We start from the raw sequence: 17,391 nt of genomic DNA, 5'->3' as shown, positions 1-17,391 counted from the left end.
GAGGTTGTAGAGGGAAATGATCAACATTTTTTAGGCAAAGTCCCTCGAATGATTAATCACTTTAGAAACTCATTTTCAGTTAACAAATCACATCATTGTTGCAAGACCAGTGTATGAAACACAATACGTTGTTATATTCAATTGCATTGTGACTGATTTAATATCCCAAATTAAATCTTGTGACTAAATTCTCTCTTCCTCAACCTGCTAAACACTGAAGCAATGTTTACATGACACCGCACCAACATAATCTGTAATGCAACATAAAAAAGGTTTTTAACTGCACTTGGTGCCAATAAATTTACACTTGAAATGGTCGGAAATACTGTAGAAAACAAAAATGCTGAAAACAGTTTAGTTTTGAATGTAAACACTGGATGGAGTTGAGGAAGCAATTTAGGTAGCGCTGCGTGAAGTCTGAAAAATGCCAAAAAGGGTTGAAGAGTAAATTCATGAAGGCTAAAATTTTGTGGTGAAATAATAATAATACTAATACTAATACTAATACTAATAATAATATTCATCTTTATATATTTGCTTTTGAAGGTTTGGTATATCTGTTCCACTTCTTCTTGTACTTTTACTTCAGTACAACGTTGTAAGCAGGACATTTATTTCTGTAATGCCAGTGGAAGATCCTCAAAGCACAAACCAACTCTGGGCGTGGTTTATTAAATAGCAAAGTCAGACAGGACGTCTCAGATCCTCAGCAAGGACTCAAAATGGGTCTTAATAAAATACAACTGGCGTATAAAGTTTGTCACAGTTTTACAGTATCCAAAGAGAACGATTGAAATAAAAATGCAGAGGAAGTAAAGGCAAGACATTTAAATAGTGCTAAGGAATATATCTCCCGATCCTATAATAGTCCAGCGTTATAAAAAAAAAGGAAAACAGAACTGAAGACAATTCTATAGCAAAAGTCTAACTCACCTGATTCTTTTCAAAACTCAAATATACAACAATGTACATATTTTCGTAAACAACCTTAATTTCAATAGATAATTTTGTTTCAAGTGCACCTCGAGGAAAAATAACATTTATATCCTTTTGCATCAATTGTCCCAAATGTCCAAGATATACCGTAACGGCAAATCTTATTTGTAAGCTTCTATCAAGAATAAAGACCGAAGTCCACAACTGTCTGTACATTTTACTCCCTTTCACAACAGCAATTATACATCAGGTCAATAGTCCAGTGGCTGAAGCAGAGAGGACACACATATGTTGGGTTTTGACATCTTAGGACCACAGATGTAACTCTCCTTTGTTCTTAGCTCAGGGATGGCCGCCTCCTCCTCTGTCTCAAAAGGGACTCCAGTTAAATTCCAGTACCGGCTCTGGCTTTGTTGTTCTACTGACGGGCACCGGGGGGCAGAGTGAGGTTGGCCATCAGCTCGTGAACAGATGCAAATATCGTACACTCACCTGAAAGAAAGAGAGAACACAAAGAGTAAGAAAAGGAACCTTGCAAAAAAAACTGTATTATCAGGTTCAGTGTCGTAAATGTAATACCAGTTTTTCATCACAGTAAATTGTTCAGTGTGAGTCTTACCCTGTCTAGCAGGGTGTAGTTCATTGAACCTCTTTAGGATGTTGGAGACCATGAGAGCTGCTGCCCCAGAGGAGCTGTGCTGTCTGGGAATGTCAGCCTGCTGAGTGAGGCCAGTGGCCATGTCGTACACAATGGGCACAATAATGCTCACCGGCTCCTGTGGCACTGGAATACGCTGCGTCAGCTGCAACTGTGAGGCAAAAGAGACCAAACACATAGGGTTAGGTTTCTCTATGCGTTTCAACGTGATGATACTCTGGTATGCAAGAGCTAATGGTGAGGTTTGGCTGAGACTTACAAAGAAGAGCATCTTGGACTTGAGCACCACAGCGATGGTTCCAGGAGGGGCGATGGGAGGAGCACTGGGAGGGATGGTAAGACAGAACTGGACATTCCACTTCAGCTGTGCAGCCTGGTCAGGGAACTACAAAGAAAGGCACATTTTTATTGCAAAACACAGTGGTAATTACAATTACTTATATAAAGGTAAAGAAATTGACTTAAATGATGTTTAACCCGTCCTTCCTTTTTTCCCCTTCCATAACTAAAACATTTGCATGTGTAATGCGAGCACAAACTCACAAATTACAGCAATGAGAAAGGAAGGTTTAACTGAGCATGGTGTACTTGTTCTGTATCGCAATGTTTCCACTATTATTTTACAGCTATAGCATAATAAAATAATTGGTAAGGTATTTATTAAGTTTGTTAAGCTTGAAAAGTGCGGTTAAAATTGTGGCTTCGCATTTCTAGGTTGCATTCAATGTTTTGTGTAAAAATATTTATTGTTTCACATGTGAGGCTCATACACATTCATGATTAAATACATGTACCAACCCCTCGTATAAAAGAAAAGGCTACTCACCAGTTCGAGCTTCATGATGCGCACACAGTCCCTGAGGATGTTAGTGGGTGCCCCCAGCAGCTTTGTGAAGGCATTTAGAGTGTTGTATTTGAAGGGAGGACCAGCAACCTTGAAAGAGGAAAATAGGAGATTCATTCATGGAATATCATACGTGCAGGAAGGTGTTCCCATGTCTCAACATGCCAGTACTAATGCCTCAAATGTGTTTGTGTGTGCATGTCAATAGTTTGTCAATAACGCTTTGAGTGGATGCTACTTATACTAACCCGCGTCTCAAAGAACTTCTCCAGCACTTGAAGCTCCTCCTGGGACCAGGGCCCTGTGTTTTCTGGAGTGACTTTGAGCTGCAGCGTCTGGTAGTTCTTTGGGTTGAGAGCAACACGGCACTTGAGCACTTCCGTCTTGAACATGATCACCCCCGGCTCATTTGAGTTTACAATAGATAACTGCAGCAGAGGTGACAGAGTAGTGGAAGTTAGGAAGACATCATGTAATTGTAAGAGGACAATAACACACTAGGACTTTTTGAGTATTTTGTGTGAAACTTACATTGGCCTCCTGCTGGATGATCCTCTGTAGGTGCCGTCTCATGATGACTGAACCCAGAAATCGCTCAAGCGGTGAGCAGAGGTAGCTTCCTGCCAAGCCTGGCACAAGGCAGGGAGTGGGTGAAGGGAGCAGAAGCACATGCAGGGCACTGTGGGTAAGGATGGTAGGAATAGAGGCAGCCCAAGGGCGCTGAGGTAGCTTGCGGGGGGGAGGCATACTGGTAGGCATGACCTGTGAACCTGAACAAAAGACACAGAGAGAGAAGTTTAGAATGGACTATCTAGAAACTATGTCACCTAGTTTGTGATACATGTCCACTGACAGGGAGAGTACTGACAGGTTCCTTTCTTCAAGTGTAAAATGTCACAAAAAATGAATGAACTGATAAAAACAAACAAGAGGGAATTTATAATCATGGCACCACTGATAGCAGAACTTACTGGTCCCAGCACGTGGAGAATGAGGGTCAGGGATAGGCGAGTGCAGCGATGGGTTGCCAGGGGACATGCCATGGATCCTTGCCCCAGGAGAAGGCCCTGAGACCTGGGGTGAGCCTGGCCACTGGCCCCTGTTGCTTGGAGACACCATGGCATATGGAGAGCTGGGGTCCAGAGCACCTAGGGTGAAGGAGAGACAGCCATCAGTAACCAAACAATGCTTGATGTACAACAATCAACACAGTCAAATGAATACACCACTGTGTGCCCACTAATTGAATGCCATTGTTATATGCTTGCAAGTGTCTGCAGCTAAGTGCCTAGTGAAGATTTTTGGTTCAGCCCATTCCAGCCCTTGCCCAGCAGACCAGAATCACCACCAGGCCAGCATTTAGGGCCACCCTGCTGCTTACCGTGGGGACTGGCAAAGCTGGTCTGGCCCATGGCTATGCCCAGAGAAGATGGAGACGGGGTGGGCCCGAAAGGAGAAGGTGCCCTTAGAGCTCCACTAGGGGAGCCAGAGGCATGGATGTTCCCTGTGCACACACACACATACCAAATAGCTCTTCAGACTCTGGGGTTGACAGGTTCTCCTTACACACACACACACACACACACACACACACACACACACACACACACACACACACACACACACACACACACACACACACACACACACACACACACTAAGCAGGGCGGAAGGGGCTACAGCCTCTGGCTGGGGGGCTGAGATGGAGAGGAATGGAAGGAGCAGGACTAAATGCATGCTTTGTTCCCTCATGGCTGTGAGGTGTGTGAATGTTGCATGAGAAACACAACTGATCTCATGGTTTCACGAAATTAAAATGGGCACACGTGGTTTGCTCTTCCTCATTCTGTAACATTTACACATTTGGCTTTTGCAACAAACACCCAAGTGAGCAGGGAGGTTGATGACAGCAATGTGACCAAAACAAAGATCTGTAGCTCATATCCTGTATGGCAGGCTTGACAAGCTTGGATGACACAAGCAATACAGGATGTCATTCACTCACAAAAACTTGGACAAACACCAGGTACCAAGCTTGCTGTTACCTGGTGACTGGGTGGGCATCATGGAAGGTGAGGGAGTTACATTAGCGTGGTAATTCGGGGGCGGTGATGTAAGAGGAGGATAGACGCCTCCCGCACCCCCTCTCATTGTCTGTGGCTGCTGTTGAGCTTGCAGTTGGATCATCAGACTGTCCATCACGTCTACACCCACTGGCGAGGGTGGGTTATCATCTTCATTGACAGAACGTCTGCGAGCATCCTGATTACTGTCTACAAACATGTTCAGGAATGTCTACACAAGGAAAAGATAAGAGGGAAAGAATTAGGAACTTAGTCGTTAAAAGATGGACCAAAAAAAACTTAAGTCATTGTTAGTAAAATTATTATCCGTATTAAATTTAGTTTTGTGTGTGTTTGTTTGTTCAGGTTTTCACACTTGAGTGACGACTGGAAACAGCTAGTCAAGGTGGGCCAAAGTAGGGCTGAGAACAACTTGGGAATTATCTTATGAACAGTTAATCTGTCGATAACTTTTGAACTGATATTTAATTGAGATTTATAGAGTGATGTCTTCTTATTGCTTCTTTTGAGGAACACTCATCACATTTTTCATTGCCTTTCATAAATATCAAATTAAAGCTGTCATTTAAGAGGCCAGCAAATGTTTGACATTTTTGCTTGAAAATGACTGATTCCATAAATCAATTACAACAATTCTTGGGAGATTAAATGCAGGAGACTTCCTGTTGGGCGCAGAGACTTCCTGGCAAGACTCCAGACAAGTGAAACCTCACTTCAAAAAGAATCTGTTTTTACTCTAGACAGTGTCTGATAATTGACTAAGTCTGGTATACCTTCAGTCCAGGAGCAGGGTAGAACCCCTCTACAATCTTAGTATTGTCAAAAAGACTGTAGGCTCCATCTCTGATGGCTACCACACCACGGCTGCGGCAGTAGATGTCGATGCAGTACATGTTTCGGAACGCCAAGCGGATGTGTGTGGCTGACTGGGGTAAGATGGAGAAGCACTGGTAGGCAGTGTTGGTGCGCTGGGTCAGGCCCAGCATGGGCACTGTAGGTAGCTTGTTGATTGCATTCAGAGGGGCCTGTGTGTCAGAGAGCACCTGAGGAAGATGATAAATAGAAACATTACTCCGGAACTCGAAAATTGAAGGGAAAGCATGCAGTATAATTGAATTGCCCACTGACATTAAGCCCCATTTACCAAGAATTTTGACACATGAAGGTTAAGTAAACACATTTAACCTTAAAAGTCACTTGAAATTATGAGTTGATCCTGATCTAGCAAGTGTACATGCACATCTGGGCTGCATTTTCAAAACATTGCCATAACTTTGTTTACCTGTAGCAGCTGCATCACATTTGGACACTTGTTGAACATCTCCTGTAGCTGATGGAGGATGATATTGTGGCAGTTGGAGCAGCCAGAATTGGGCCCCACAGTGCCCAGGGCTAGGTGGAAACGGTGGCTGCTGGAGTTCCACTGAATGGTGACAGAGCTGCCCTTGGTGGTGCCGTAGCACAGCACCAGCTTACGGTAGTTATACAGCCGAACCTCTGAGAACAGACTCAGGGAGGATGGCATCTCTGAAGGGGGGAAACATTTACAATGCGCAGCTGGATTAGATAGGAATGGTTTTTTGCAATGCAGTAATTCACCACTGAGTCACACTAATGAGTGTAAACTTTCACTCATTGTTACTTGACTTTATTTTATACACACATGCTTGAATTATTAGAGATAATGTCTCTGGGTTTTACAGGTTTTTTTTTTTGTTCAGTACAAAAGTGAACACAGGCCAGGAAAGCGACGAACTGATTTTCATCCAAAATCACACGTTTACACGAACGACAATGCATGTACCTGGCAGTGCACGAGAGAAATTGAGGACACACTGGTAGAGTTGACTGATCGCACTCCAGTCATTAAGAAACATCTCCACAACCTTCCGCCCACCCACTGGCTCCGACAGAGGGTTTTCATAGGTCAAATACACGTGCCGCGTAGAGGCTGACAGAGTGGACAGATGGGTTTATTCAAACACTGAGCAATGAAGCAGATGCTGACATTTCCATATTCACATGCTGGCCATATTTTGATCAAAGCACAAAATGTGTAATGCAAGACATTCTTTGAAACACAATGACGATGTTTTTAGCAAAATGTGTTTAATGCTTAATTTGCTACACTAACAAGATCATAGGGCATGCGCTGGTAATATTAATTTGATAGTTTACTGTTTTTAGATCGTGAACTTGCAGGTTTTGATAGGATGAGATTTTTTATCTCAATGAAATTTTCTGAATATATCGAGGTAAACAAATAAATGAATAAATGTGATAAATACATAGAAACCTTTAATGATGTACTTGGAATATTCTGCATCTGTGTGTCTGTGTACCTTGCTCTTTGCTGTGTGTGCTGTTGAGAGGGCAGTTGGCCAGCACTAGTTCAGTCACCCAGGTCCTGTTATTCCTGCCCTGCAGTCGGAAGGTGCAGTCAAGTAGGGATCTCTCTAAAGCTCTCCTAGTCTCCTCTCCTACACCTTTACAGGGAGGGATCCTGCAGGACAAAATAATCACACTGTATGGTTACAACGATACAATGATCATACTATTTACTAATATACTAGTACACATTACACATTTGGCTTTCATCAAGTGTGTATACAGTAAATGTATGCATGTGTGTGCATGCTTGTGTATACTTACTTTAGTAGACGTATTGCATGACTGCTGCCATCTCCCTCCACCTGGACACCCTGGTTTGGGATCTCCATGTTGGACAGCTACTCAAATATAGAGACAGATGGTATTAGGCACAAAACACATGACTTGGATCACCATTCTTTATGTTTTCAAGTTTTCACACTGTCTGAGACTTACCTCTGTTCTGAGGCCAATGAAAGGCATGTTGGTGTCGCACATCGCTACTAGGTGAGCCAGCTCTTTGTTGAAGGCACACATTTCTCCAGAGCGCTTAGGCTTCTTTGGCTCTGGGTCCCCCTGGTCCCCAGAGATCTACAGAACAGAGTTTGACTTATCCAGCTGTACACATCTGCTTCATCTTAGCAATGGATTGTTTAACATACACGAAAGGAACTTTGACAGGGTGTCATTGTATTAATGCAGCCCACACATATGGCTGACAGGGCAACACCAGTGGCAGGCTACTTAATAATTATATTACACAGGAAGATTAACTCTGAAATGTTATTGTATAACATCTCTAATATGTCATCGTATAAAATGTGCTTTGAGGGTGGGCACAGCAAAATGCATGGTTTTAACCTCTCATCGGGCACCAAGCCCATTGGTGTATAACCACTCTAGCACTGAGTACCTTTCTCTTAGTACCAGGCCGGGCCCCTCTCCCTGTTGTGGTATCTTGGACCAGGTGTTCTAGGTTTGGTTTGAAATGCTGTAGGAGCTGTGCACACATGGGTCCATCCTCTCCCTCCAACTGAGTCACAGACAGGAAGGAGTACTTGTACTGCAATGCTGTGGGACTGCTAGGCACTTCAAGCATTTCTACCACCTATAGAAAATAGATGAGGATGAGGAAAGATCCAAGATGGACAATCAGACAGATGACATCAAAATAAGTGTTTTTCAACTTTTTTGTGGAATTTTCTGAAGTAATTTTGGTTCATTCCTCTTCAGCAGGGTATTTTGTACTTACAATGTAGTACTGCGGAAGACGTGTGAGCTTAATGAAGAGTTTGTGTTTGGACAGGTTGCCAACAGGGTGAGAAGCCGAGTTGGACAGGTGAAGGACATCAGTACACACAGTGGGAAGGTGTTTCACAGACTGTCGAGAGCGCTGCTCCCCCAACCAGAACCTTGCCAGAGAGCAAGCCAGACTTGGTGTTAGAAAAAGTCAGGGGTTCATAGCTCATACTCTCTCACATCATTCACACTATGTGGAAGACTCTAACAACTGAGAGCCCAGGAAATCATTCTCAACACCAATCTTGCCACATGCCTAGTCAAGTGTTTCTACTGACAGCTACTGCTACTAACTGCAATTAGTCAGTTTTGGCAGGCTAGAGGCAGGAAACTACTGGAGGACTCTGAGCTGTCTCTGCTCTTTTCTCTCACTGTGTTAAAACACAGACTCTGTACTGTCAGCTGTGAATACACATCATCTTAAATATATTAAGGACTGAGGAGGTCGACTTACTTTAGTTGTTGAAGCCAAGATATGATGCGCTTCATATCATCATTGATGGTCTTTTCAATGTCGTCTAGCATGGACTGATCTGGAGAGACAACAACCCAGAGTCTTATTTTCACAGAGCTAAGCATACAAAATGGTAGATGTAAAGACACGGTAGCCCTTTTCACACAGAGTAAAACACTCTTTTGGTTGTTCACACTGAACCAAGTAGCATCGGCTAAAAGCTTCTACAGTGTGTAATTTCATACAGTTAGATGGCGTTGCAGAACCAAAAGAGGCGTGACGGTACACATCATGACATTGACATCCATGTGTTTTTTTTGTATCAACTTGTTTCCCCAGTTTCCAGCAGCAGACCCTGTCTGTTTCTCACTCGCAAAAGGGATTTTTCTGTTCCGCTGTTTTCCGTGCAGAAATGTGACACTGAGTCGGTAGGACTGAGAGGAAGTGTATGAAGTGGTAATTTTTTCTTCATATAAGTTGCCAAAGACACTACCAGTTACCACATCAATGTTGTTTGGTCCTATAAAGTTGTTTTGTGGGTTTAAGTGTGGGACATTTCTTTCTTTCAACTGATGAGTGAAGGATCTGTTTAGCTGTCAGACTGACACAACCCTATAATGCGTTGCCGCTTTTCCATTCACACAGACATTATCTTGGATCAGAGCTGCAGCAAAACTGTCTCCCTTCCCCGCATCTGTAACTTTCACACACACAGCAAAGTGGAAAGTCGGCACATGATTCCCGCATAGAAAAGGCAGTGTGAATGGGGCTAGACAAATAAGTACAAAGTTTAATCATCCACACCGAATTATTGTAAAATATAAAAACCAAGCATACCAATAGGACCAATACAATGAACAAACACAAAACAAAAAAAAATTGCTACGAATGAGTATTTGCTATGACTTACCTAGTCCATACAGCATGGGTTGGAACATACCAGAGTGCAGGTCTACAAAAATGTGTAAGCACTCCGAGCGACCACAGGGCTCGAGTATTGGTATGACGAGGGTCGGTAAAGCAGTCTCAATGAATGCTGAAATAAACAATCACAAGTGTGAATAACACCATGATTACAGTGCATTAATTTACAGAAGATGAAGGGAGGATGTGTGAGACAATACTTCTCTATGAGCTAATGGTTAATTTCCCCATCTAATTCATCATAACTTATATCACAAAGTCTTTTCAGGGGAGTTAAAAAGATGACTATTGTGTCCTAAACAAATGGGCTGGGATATGCTTATTTCCTGATTCAATACTATGATGATACTTGGGTGCAGATTCAAATGCACTGCGATTCAATATTGAGATTTATTGAAATTTAATGTTTTTTAATCTTTTTTAACACTTGACCATGTGAAAAGTCGAATTATACACTTTTAGAAATAGTATAGCAGTAATACAGTAGGTGGTAGTTCCCTAAAATAATGCACTTCACATGTCAGTTTGTCTTTCTGAGTTTAATTGCTGGAGCATCATTGCTATACTGATATTATGCCATGTCATACTAAATAACAACAAATACATCTGTCCATCTGCTGGAACGTCTTTCCACCTCCTAGTCTCTAATAAGCATAGACTAAGATAAAGCAATTGAATATGAATTATATTGATCCCAATAAATAAATAAGTGAATTCTTTTTTTGTTTTGTTTTGTTTTTTTTTTAAAAGGAACTACTTTCTGTATTTCCCACCATAAATGCAAATATAATACATGCCTTGGTTTTCAACTGTTACTGACTGGCACAAGTCAGTAGTTGCTGTTGGAGACAACACTTGTTTCTGTGCATTTGCACTAGGGGTGGGAATCGAGAACCGGTTCCGACCCAGAACCGGTTCCGACTGACCAATTCCATTGGAATTGTAGCCTCCGGCGTTATCAATTCTTCTTAACGATTCACTCATTTCCCTGCCTGCACGAGGAAATTTTGCGTCGCGGTACATTTGCATCACACTCCCTGACGACTCAGACCTTAAACCGCGAGGCAGCATCATGGAGAAGAAGAAGCTATCTATTCTGCTGTGTGTAATCAGTGCAATCAACCTGGATGCAAGAGGACGCTACTAAAATATCGCCGCTTCTCAATTCGTAGCAAAACTGCTTTTTTTTGGAGAGATGGAAAGCCAAGCTGTCCCTACAAGCTCTGGGACTGTGCTACTAACTTTGAAGGCTGCACACCTGAACAATTGTCTCCATGGACTCACCTTTCTCCCCTGATCAGCTGTTAGCCCCGCCATCAGCTGTTAGAACTGCCATCAGCTGTTAGCCTCGTCAATCAGCTGTTAGCCTAGCAACGCTAACTTTCAAACCGATGTACTCAATACTCTGTAGGCTGTCCATCGTTGCTCCGTTTGTCCTCCCTCCACCACTACCTCGGGGTTATTCACCTGGCCCCTTTATCATTCTCCTCTGCTGCTGTGCTCTCCCCCGGCAGCGGCGATGTTGGACGGGACCTCCAGACTCAAATCTGTTTATAAGAATGGTGCTATTCCCTCCGTGCGGACTGACAGGCGCTCAATTTGTTCTTTGTTTTGTTTGTTTCACTTTGTTAAGTGTCCCTGGGTACCCTAAATGGCACTATATAAATTAAATATATTATTAATAATGCTGTAATATCGTGTTAGGGCGCCTGCGTTGCTGCTGGTCAAACAAGCTCCACTGGGACCTCCATTGACAACGTTGACATTAAATATCCTGCATTAGTGCACTGTAGCCTTACAACTGCAAGCAGCATACACAGTTTTTTGTTGTATGTTTGAGTTGAATGAGTTCATGTTCACAGTCTTGTGCAGACATAATTTGGGGAAAAAATAAAATGGTTGCTTTTGGTGCAGAAGACTGTGTAGAACTCCTTTTTGCCGCTCAATGAACTACTCAGGAATCGATATGAGAATTGATAAGGAATTGAATTGATAGGCAGAATCGACAATGGCATTGATATTGATAAAAACTTATCAATTCCCACCCCTAATTTGCACAATATATTCCTAGGAATGAGTGTTACTGGCAAGGACAATGAAGCAGAGTAAATACATACAGTTGTCACTGGGATTGCTGGCCTTCAGAATGGCTTTCAGCTCCTGTAGCTTCTGATGGGACCGGGCATGAACACTGTCGATCAAAAGTTTCTCCACTGAAAGATGGTCAATCTAATGAATGTATGACAGAAAATAAATCATTAAAGTGCAATATATTCATACAGTAAACCATACTGCCCCATACTTCCTCTTACACTGAAAACATATTTATCAAAAAACATGTGTTCTCCATACCTTCATAGCTCTCTCCATTAACTTGGAGTCACAGGCAGGGAGAGGAGGCTCGTGAGATATTTGCAATGGTTTAGAGCCATCTGATTCGTCGATCTTGATAGTGACTTTATGCACTGACGCTGTACCTGTTTTTCTACCCAAAACCTGTTGGCTATGAAAACAAAGAAAAGCAAAAGAAGAAATCAGAGCAGTGAAAATACATACTGCGATTTCAAGCTCTCTTTTCATTCAAATCTGGTAGTTTTTTTAGAACACAGTGTCCTTGTCCATATATGTGAGGGTAATTAATAAAGTCTTACTTCCAGACAGAGAGAGTGAGGTATTTTGCAGGCACGTATCTCTCCTCTTGCACCAGGTCTCCCCATCGCTCTCTAATCAGCATCAGGGTCTGAGAGTGAAGCACTTCTAGTTGCAATGACAGACAGAAGGAGTCTGGAAACAGTACGGTTAAAGAAGACACAGTGTGGGAAAATACAGACCTGGCAAACAAAGATTAAATACTACACAAATCTTTCCATCAACATTCAAGACACACACACACACACACACACACACACACACACACACACACACACACACACACGCGCATATCCTCAAGACACACGCACTTTTTTGGTAAAAGGGGTGTTTGTCCCCAACACAGACTGCTCTTTGACACGATGAGTTGCCCTGCTAGCATTAGTGGGGGGAAAGGCAGATCCGAGATGTTCTCATTAGCATTGTGACAAGCACAGTCGTGCTCATCATGCATGCTTGATTAGGGTCTTTCATATGGGCAAGAATGCAAACAAGCTGTTGTTTCTCTCTATGTTTTATCACAGACTGATGAGTGATAGGACCTGACTGTGTGATGACAGCTATTCTCTTCTTCCTAAATGTATGGGGTACAACAGCTGAATGGCACGATTATCACTGCACTGACATCGCAAATGTTAGGTGATGGGTTTTGAAGTTGACTTGATGGTTCATTTATATTGCTGAAGTTCTAATTTAGCTTTAACTTTCACATGGACACATAAAACAAAATGTATCTGAGTCTTAGTACAGGTGTTAAAAACACACATCTCCATAAGAAAGGAATTATGCCTCGGATGATCTGTCTGGTTGATAAGTTTTAGTGAGGACATTGCTGCCCTTCCCAGAGCAGTAACAAAAGGCTGTTGTGTTGCTTGAGAATTAATGAAAAAAGAAAGGGGGGATTTAAGAACGAAGCAATTCTGCAGCTGTGTTTCTCATTGGAATGCTTCACGTGTCTGCTTAACAGGTCAATACTCTATGCTCCAACACACACTCCTGCCTTCCTGCAGCAATTCACACTGGACTGGGAGTAAAGCCATGTGGTTTTTTGCAGGACAAACAAAAAAATGCTCAAATGTGTGTGTGCAGATAGACAGTCCAAGAAAGGATACGTAAGCAGTTGTACATGTCCTGTAGGGGTTTTTCATCTGCACACAGACGTGCCTGGACCAACTCGTGGATGAAGTTAACCTGCAGACTGTGGACCAAGGCTCGGCCATCTGTCAATATAGATGTAGGATAGGAGTGGGAGTAGATGGAGTGAAGGGACAGGGCGAAAGACAAACCGGTTAAGAGTCAATCAAAGAGGGAAAAACATTAGCAATTAAGTGCTTTGTCAACGGCACCCTCTGAAGTGCGCGGCAGAGCTGGATGAATAAAAGCCTTACCTCCAGTTTCTTTGTCCTCCACCAAGACCTCCAACTTCAGCAGCCTCCAGGGAATATCAGGGTCATCCCCCATCACCGTCAATGTTGCCTCAAACTCTCCTTCCACACGGAACTTTACACGCCCATTTGCTACACAAAAACACACCCAAGCAAAGATGCAAAGAACATCTTCTCATTACCAATACAATAGAAAACCAACTGGTCAAGAAATTATGAGAGCGGCTTTCAGTTAAAATTTACGAAAGGGAGTATCCACAAGCTGCTTACCAACTGTGAGGTTTGCTAGCTGAGGTGGCAAGTCTGTGGTGACGAGGCGGTGTCGTAGAATCTGATTAAGCTGGTTCAAGGTGGTATGCTTCTCTGACTTAGTGATGGGGTCGGGAGGAATTATCTTATCCTATAAAAATGGACACAGAAATCATTGTGCCGACATTCAAGATGTTAACGACATCTAAAAACACAGATCAGCAGATGCAGTGAAGGAAGTTTAACAACACTTACTCGTATACATGTTGGTAGGCGTGGGTATGACCCTGTGGTGAGAACATCAATGGCAAAGGGGATGGCAAAGCTGGGCAAACGAGCATGTACGAGGGCATCTCTCGCCAGCGATGCAAGCCTGTCAGCTGTATCTACAAACAGGATGGTCTGCTGATCCAAGAAGCTGGAAATCATCTGTTACCATGGATACAGTGGACAGAGGAAAGATCTAATTGATTAGCGTCTGACAGACACAAGGCAATGTGCAATGTACTATCAAACTCCAACCATGTGGACTGATATTGAGAAAATTATGTTACACAGAACATACCGCACACTTCTCAACTTTTCCTGCATTGCTTGCCCACTTCACCAGGGCCAGCAGACGCACAAATAGCTGCCTGGTGCGACTAGCAAACTGGACAATTTCAATTTTTCTGGAAAACAAACAAACAAAAAAACAGATGATTATGGTAATACAATCAGCCTCACAGAATCAGTGGCTACAGTTGTGAAGGGATGACGAAGTTCTCAATGGATTTCAAACAAACATACCTCTCCATGTCCGTTTTTCTGGGAAGTCTAGAAACAAAAAATTAAATTGCTTGATTATTGCCATTCTGCCCTGAGTATAGAGCACAACATATTACCTGCCCCCAACAACATACATCCCTGATGAGAGAGTCTGCTATACATAAACACATACATTTATTGGTAAGACACATATTTGTCGCCCGGAGCAGATAGGTATCCCAGATTACCGTAAACATAACTTTAGGGACCTTCAGACATATGATGATGATGATGGTGTTTACCGGTACGCCCCCTCACTTAATAGTAGTTATCTGTGCTATGCAAGAGCTCATCCTCGCCATTAATATAGAAAGCACACCATAACTTCTCATTTGGTGAGCCGGTTAGCGTTTATTTCATTGGGAGGAAGAAGAGCATCCTCTGGGTTGACCAACGTTAGCTGATTAGCCCGCCGGTTACCCTAGTTAGCTTTGAGGCCTACAAGCTAAAATGTTAACTTACAGCTCTGCCAGCAGGGTAATTTCATGGTAGGTCCTCTGGAGAAGAAACTCAATTAGCAGACTCAGTCGGACCCCCTGTGTGGCCGGTGCTCCAGGTGGTGGTGGTTGTGGTCCCGAGACAACCGGACCTCCAAGTGGGACGAGCTGCCCATCTGACCCAATCTGCACCGGAGCCATTTTACAATGACGATTCTGAGTAGTTAGCTACGGCGATGCACAGGCAGCGCTGCAAAGAGAAACTATCGAGTTGAACTTCCTAACTCCTTGCGAAAAGGTGTTAGTAGCAGTCTCACAACATTTCTTTCCCGAGACGAGTTCCTCGGCATGGACTTAGTTTCCTTATTCAGCCGTAAACTCAACAAATGCACCAAATTTGGTAACCCATTAAGGAGAAGACTCAATGCCGCTCGGCCGCCATCTTTGCTGTCGGGAATCCTTACGGCAGGCCCCCGGTGGGAAAGAAAACCCAGACTGGAGTATTGAGGAACGAGAGTCATGATTGTCTCGCTCAATTGCCAGGCCACTGGTTCCCACACTGGGGTAGACTAATTGTGGTACCCAACATATTGTTTGTGTTGCTTATAATCCCGGAGAAACGCGTGTCTGCTGACGGTAACGTTTGTGTGTTGACAGGCGACGCTCGATGGGTAGTATCAGTCTGTCATCCTGTTATTAACGTGTACTCTGATCTGTTGCCCTGGTAACAGATGACAGTTGTTAAAGAAAAGTCTGTAACTACGTGTATCATACTAAACTCACAGAGGCACTATTGTGTATAGTTTTGAATAGGACTGCTACTTCTGATCATTACTTTTATCAGTGATTCGTCTGATGTTTATGTTCTCCATTACTTTGTTGGTGGTTCAGTGTTTTTGAATGAAAAATAAATTATCATCTATTTATTTTTATTTTTGGGGGGGGCAATTTATTTTCTCAATCAATCAATCAGTCAATCAATCAATCAATAAATCAATAAATCAATCAACATCAACATGTAATCTGTTAAGTAACTAGTTAAAGCTGTCAAATAATTGTAGTAAAGTAAAAAAAAGTTTTAAAAAAATGTCTGAAATGTAGTACAGGACAAAAAGAGTGGCATGAAAAGAAAAGGCCCGAGTAAAGTTGCCCACGAGTAAGTTAGTAGTCAGTTACATTCTGCCACTGATGTACAGAGTCAACCAACATAGTGTGGGTTACGACAAAATGAGAGAGAGACTGGAAACAGACATCTGCGAGGATGTCAACAACTTGCCCGTGATGCAACGAAGACAAGACTTGAGTATCTTGAGTGGGGCGGCTGTGGCTCAGGGGGTAGAGCTAGCATCTTGTTATCAGAAGGCTGCTGGTTCGATTCCCCCTGTTCTGCATGTCAAAGTGTCCTTGGGCACAATATACTGAACGCTAAACTGCTCCTGTTGTGCTGGTCGGCATCTTGCATGTCAGCCACTGCCGTCGGTGTATGTATGATTTACTGTAACTTGCTTTGGACAAAAGCATCTGCTAAATGTAAATGCATGGCGGACCACCTGGAGGAGGACAGACTGAAAAAACACCCAGAGGCAAAGCTCAAGCGCTCCATTCACACATGTATTGGGGACCAATATTTAATAAGCCATAAACAACAGAATGTAATACTACCCATCAAAACTCCTCAGATCTGATGTGTGCAACTTTTGATAGAGATAACATAAACAACTTTATAACGTTTTGAGTCTCTAATACCTGGTGTTCCTAATGTGTGTTTAACAAATCATTCTGGTTAACACAGATTTTATTATAATACTATTACATCCGGACATCTGTGAGTTAGTTCAATATGTGGGTTAAAAGGGCTGATTAGATGACTAACTTTTATTTCTACCACTGGCTTGATCATAGGTCTCAGTTTACATGCATTGTGATTCACTTGTATTTATCTTCCCACATAGAGGCAGCTAAGCCCTTCTTGACCCCTTTTTGAACACAGGATATTAAAAATAATCAAATTAATGTATTTCATTTATCACAGAGTGATCCTGCATTAGGCCAGGCAAAACACAGTCAGAGCACAAAGAATCTAATGCAGGATGGGATGGAGGCTAAATGACTTTTTTCACTGTATTTCTGTGATGTGGCCTTGTTTTTTTGCTGTTTGATTAGCGAACCTTATAGTTACACTGTGTCTAGAGATGTAGCGAGATCAGTGGTCTCCCTATTCAGTATTTAATCTAATCTTCCTCTGCAAAATCTCCATTTTAAAGAGGTGGAGGGGAATAGCATGCAAAAAGAAAC

At 42.6% G+C, this 17,391-nt stretch overlaps 1 protein-coding gene across 2 annotated transcripts; it reads right to left on the bottom strand.

Moving 5' to 3' along the window:
• Positions 1–631: 631 nt before the first annotated feature.
• On the bottom strand, positions 632–15,767 carry med14 (mediator complex subunit 14). 2 transcript variants are annotated; one of them, XM_030428369.1, is made up of 29 exons: positions 15,122–15,767; positions 14,642–14,668; positions 14,418–14,523; positions 14,108–14,281; positions 13,874–14,003; positions 13,607–13,735; positions 13,331–13,438; positions 12,221–12,353; positions 11,922–12,072; positions 11,687–11,798; positions 9,556–9,681; positions 8,646–8,724; positions 8,145–8,304; positions 7,806–8,000; positions 7,349–7,483; positions 7,175–7,251; positions 6,865–7,025; positions 6,327–6,473; positions 5,805–6,049; positions 5,296–5,565; positions 4,484–4,733; positions 3,820–3,942; positions 3,410–3,586; positions 2,970–3,208; positions 2,687–2,866; positions 2,421–2,528; positions 1,854–1,979; positions 1,556–1,745; positions 632–1,428 (listed from the first exon to the last, which is right to left on the bottom strand). In XM_030428369.1, the coding sequence occupies exons 1-29, from the start codon at positions 15,295–15,297 to the stop codon at positions 1,355–1,357; spliced, it is 4,308 nt and encodes a 1,435-aa protein (XP_030284229.1). In that variant the 5' UTR covers positions 15,298–15,767; the 3' UTR covers positions 632–1,354. The 2 variants fall into 2 exon arrangements, with proteins under 2 accessions (XP_030284229.1, XP_030284230.1); XM_030428370.1 differs by lacking the exon at positions 3,820–3,942.
• Positions 15,768–17,391: the final 1,624 nt, after the last annotated feature.

This window comes from Sparus aurata, chromosome 9, assembly GCF_900880675.1.
Source record: "Sparus aurata chromosome 9, fSpaAur1.1, whole genome shotgun sequence".
In the NCBI taxonomy this organism is placed as follows: Eukaryota; Metazoa; Chordata; class Actinopteri; order Spariformes; family Sparidae; genus Sparus; species Sparus aurata.
This window is presented reverse-complemented; position numbering and strand designations above follow the sequence as displayed.

What these genes read in the sequence shown, in the direction of transcription:
- med14 (XM_030428369.1), bottom strand. Translation starts at nt 15,297, where the DNA reads ATGGCTCCGGTGCAGATTGGGTCAGATGGGCAGCTCGTCCCACTTGGA. An exon ending in TCATTGGCCTCAGAACAGAG is followed by an intron (nt 7,252 to 7,348) that starts GTAAGTCTCAGA and finishes ATATTTGAGTAG; the next exon opens with CTGTCCAACATGGAGATCCC. An exon ending in ACTACACCCTGCTAGACAGG is followed by an intron (nt 1,429 to 1,555) that starts GTAAGACTCACA and finishes TCTTTCTTTCAG; the next exon opens with GTGAGTGTACGATATTTGCA.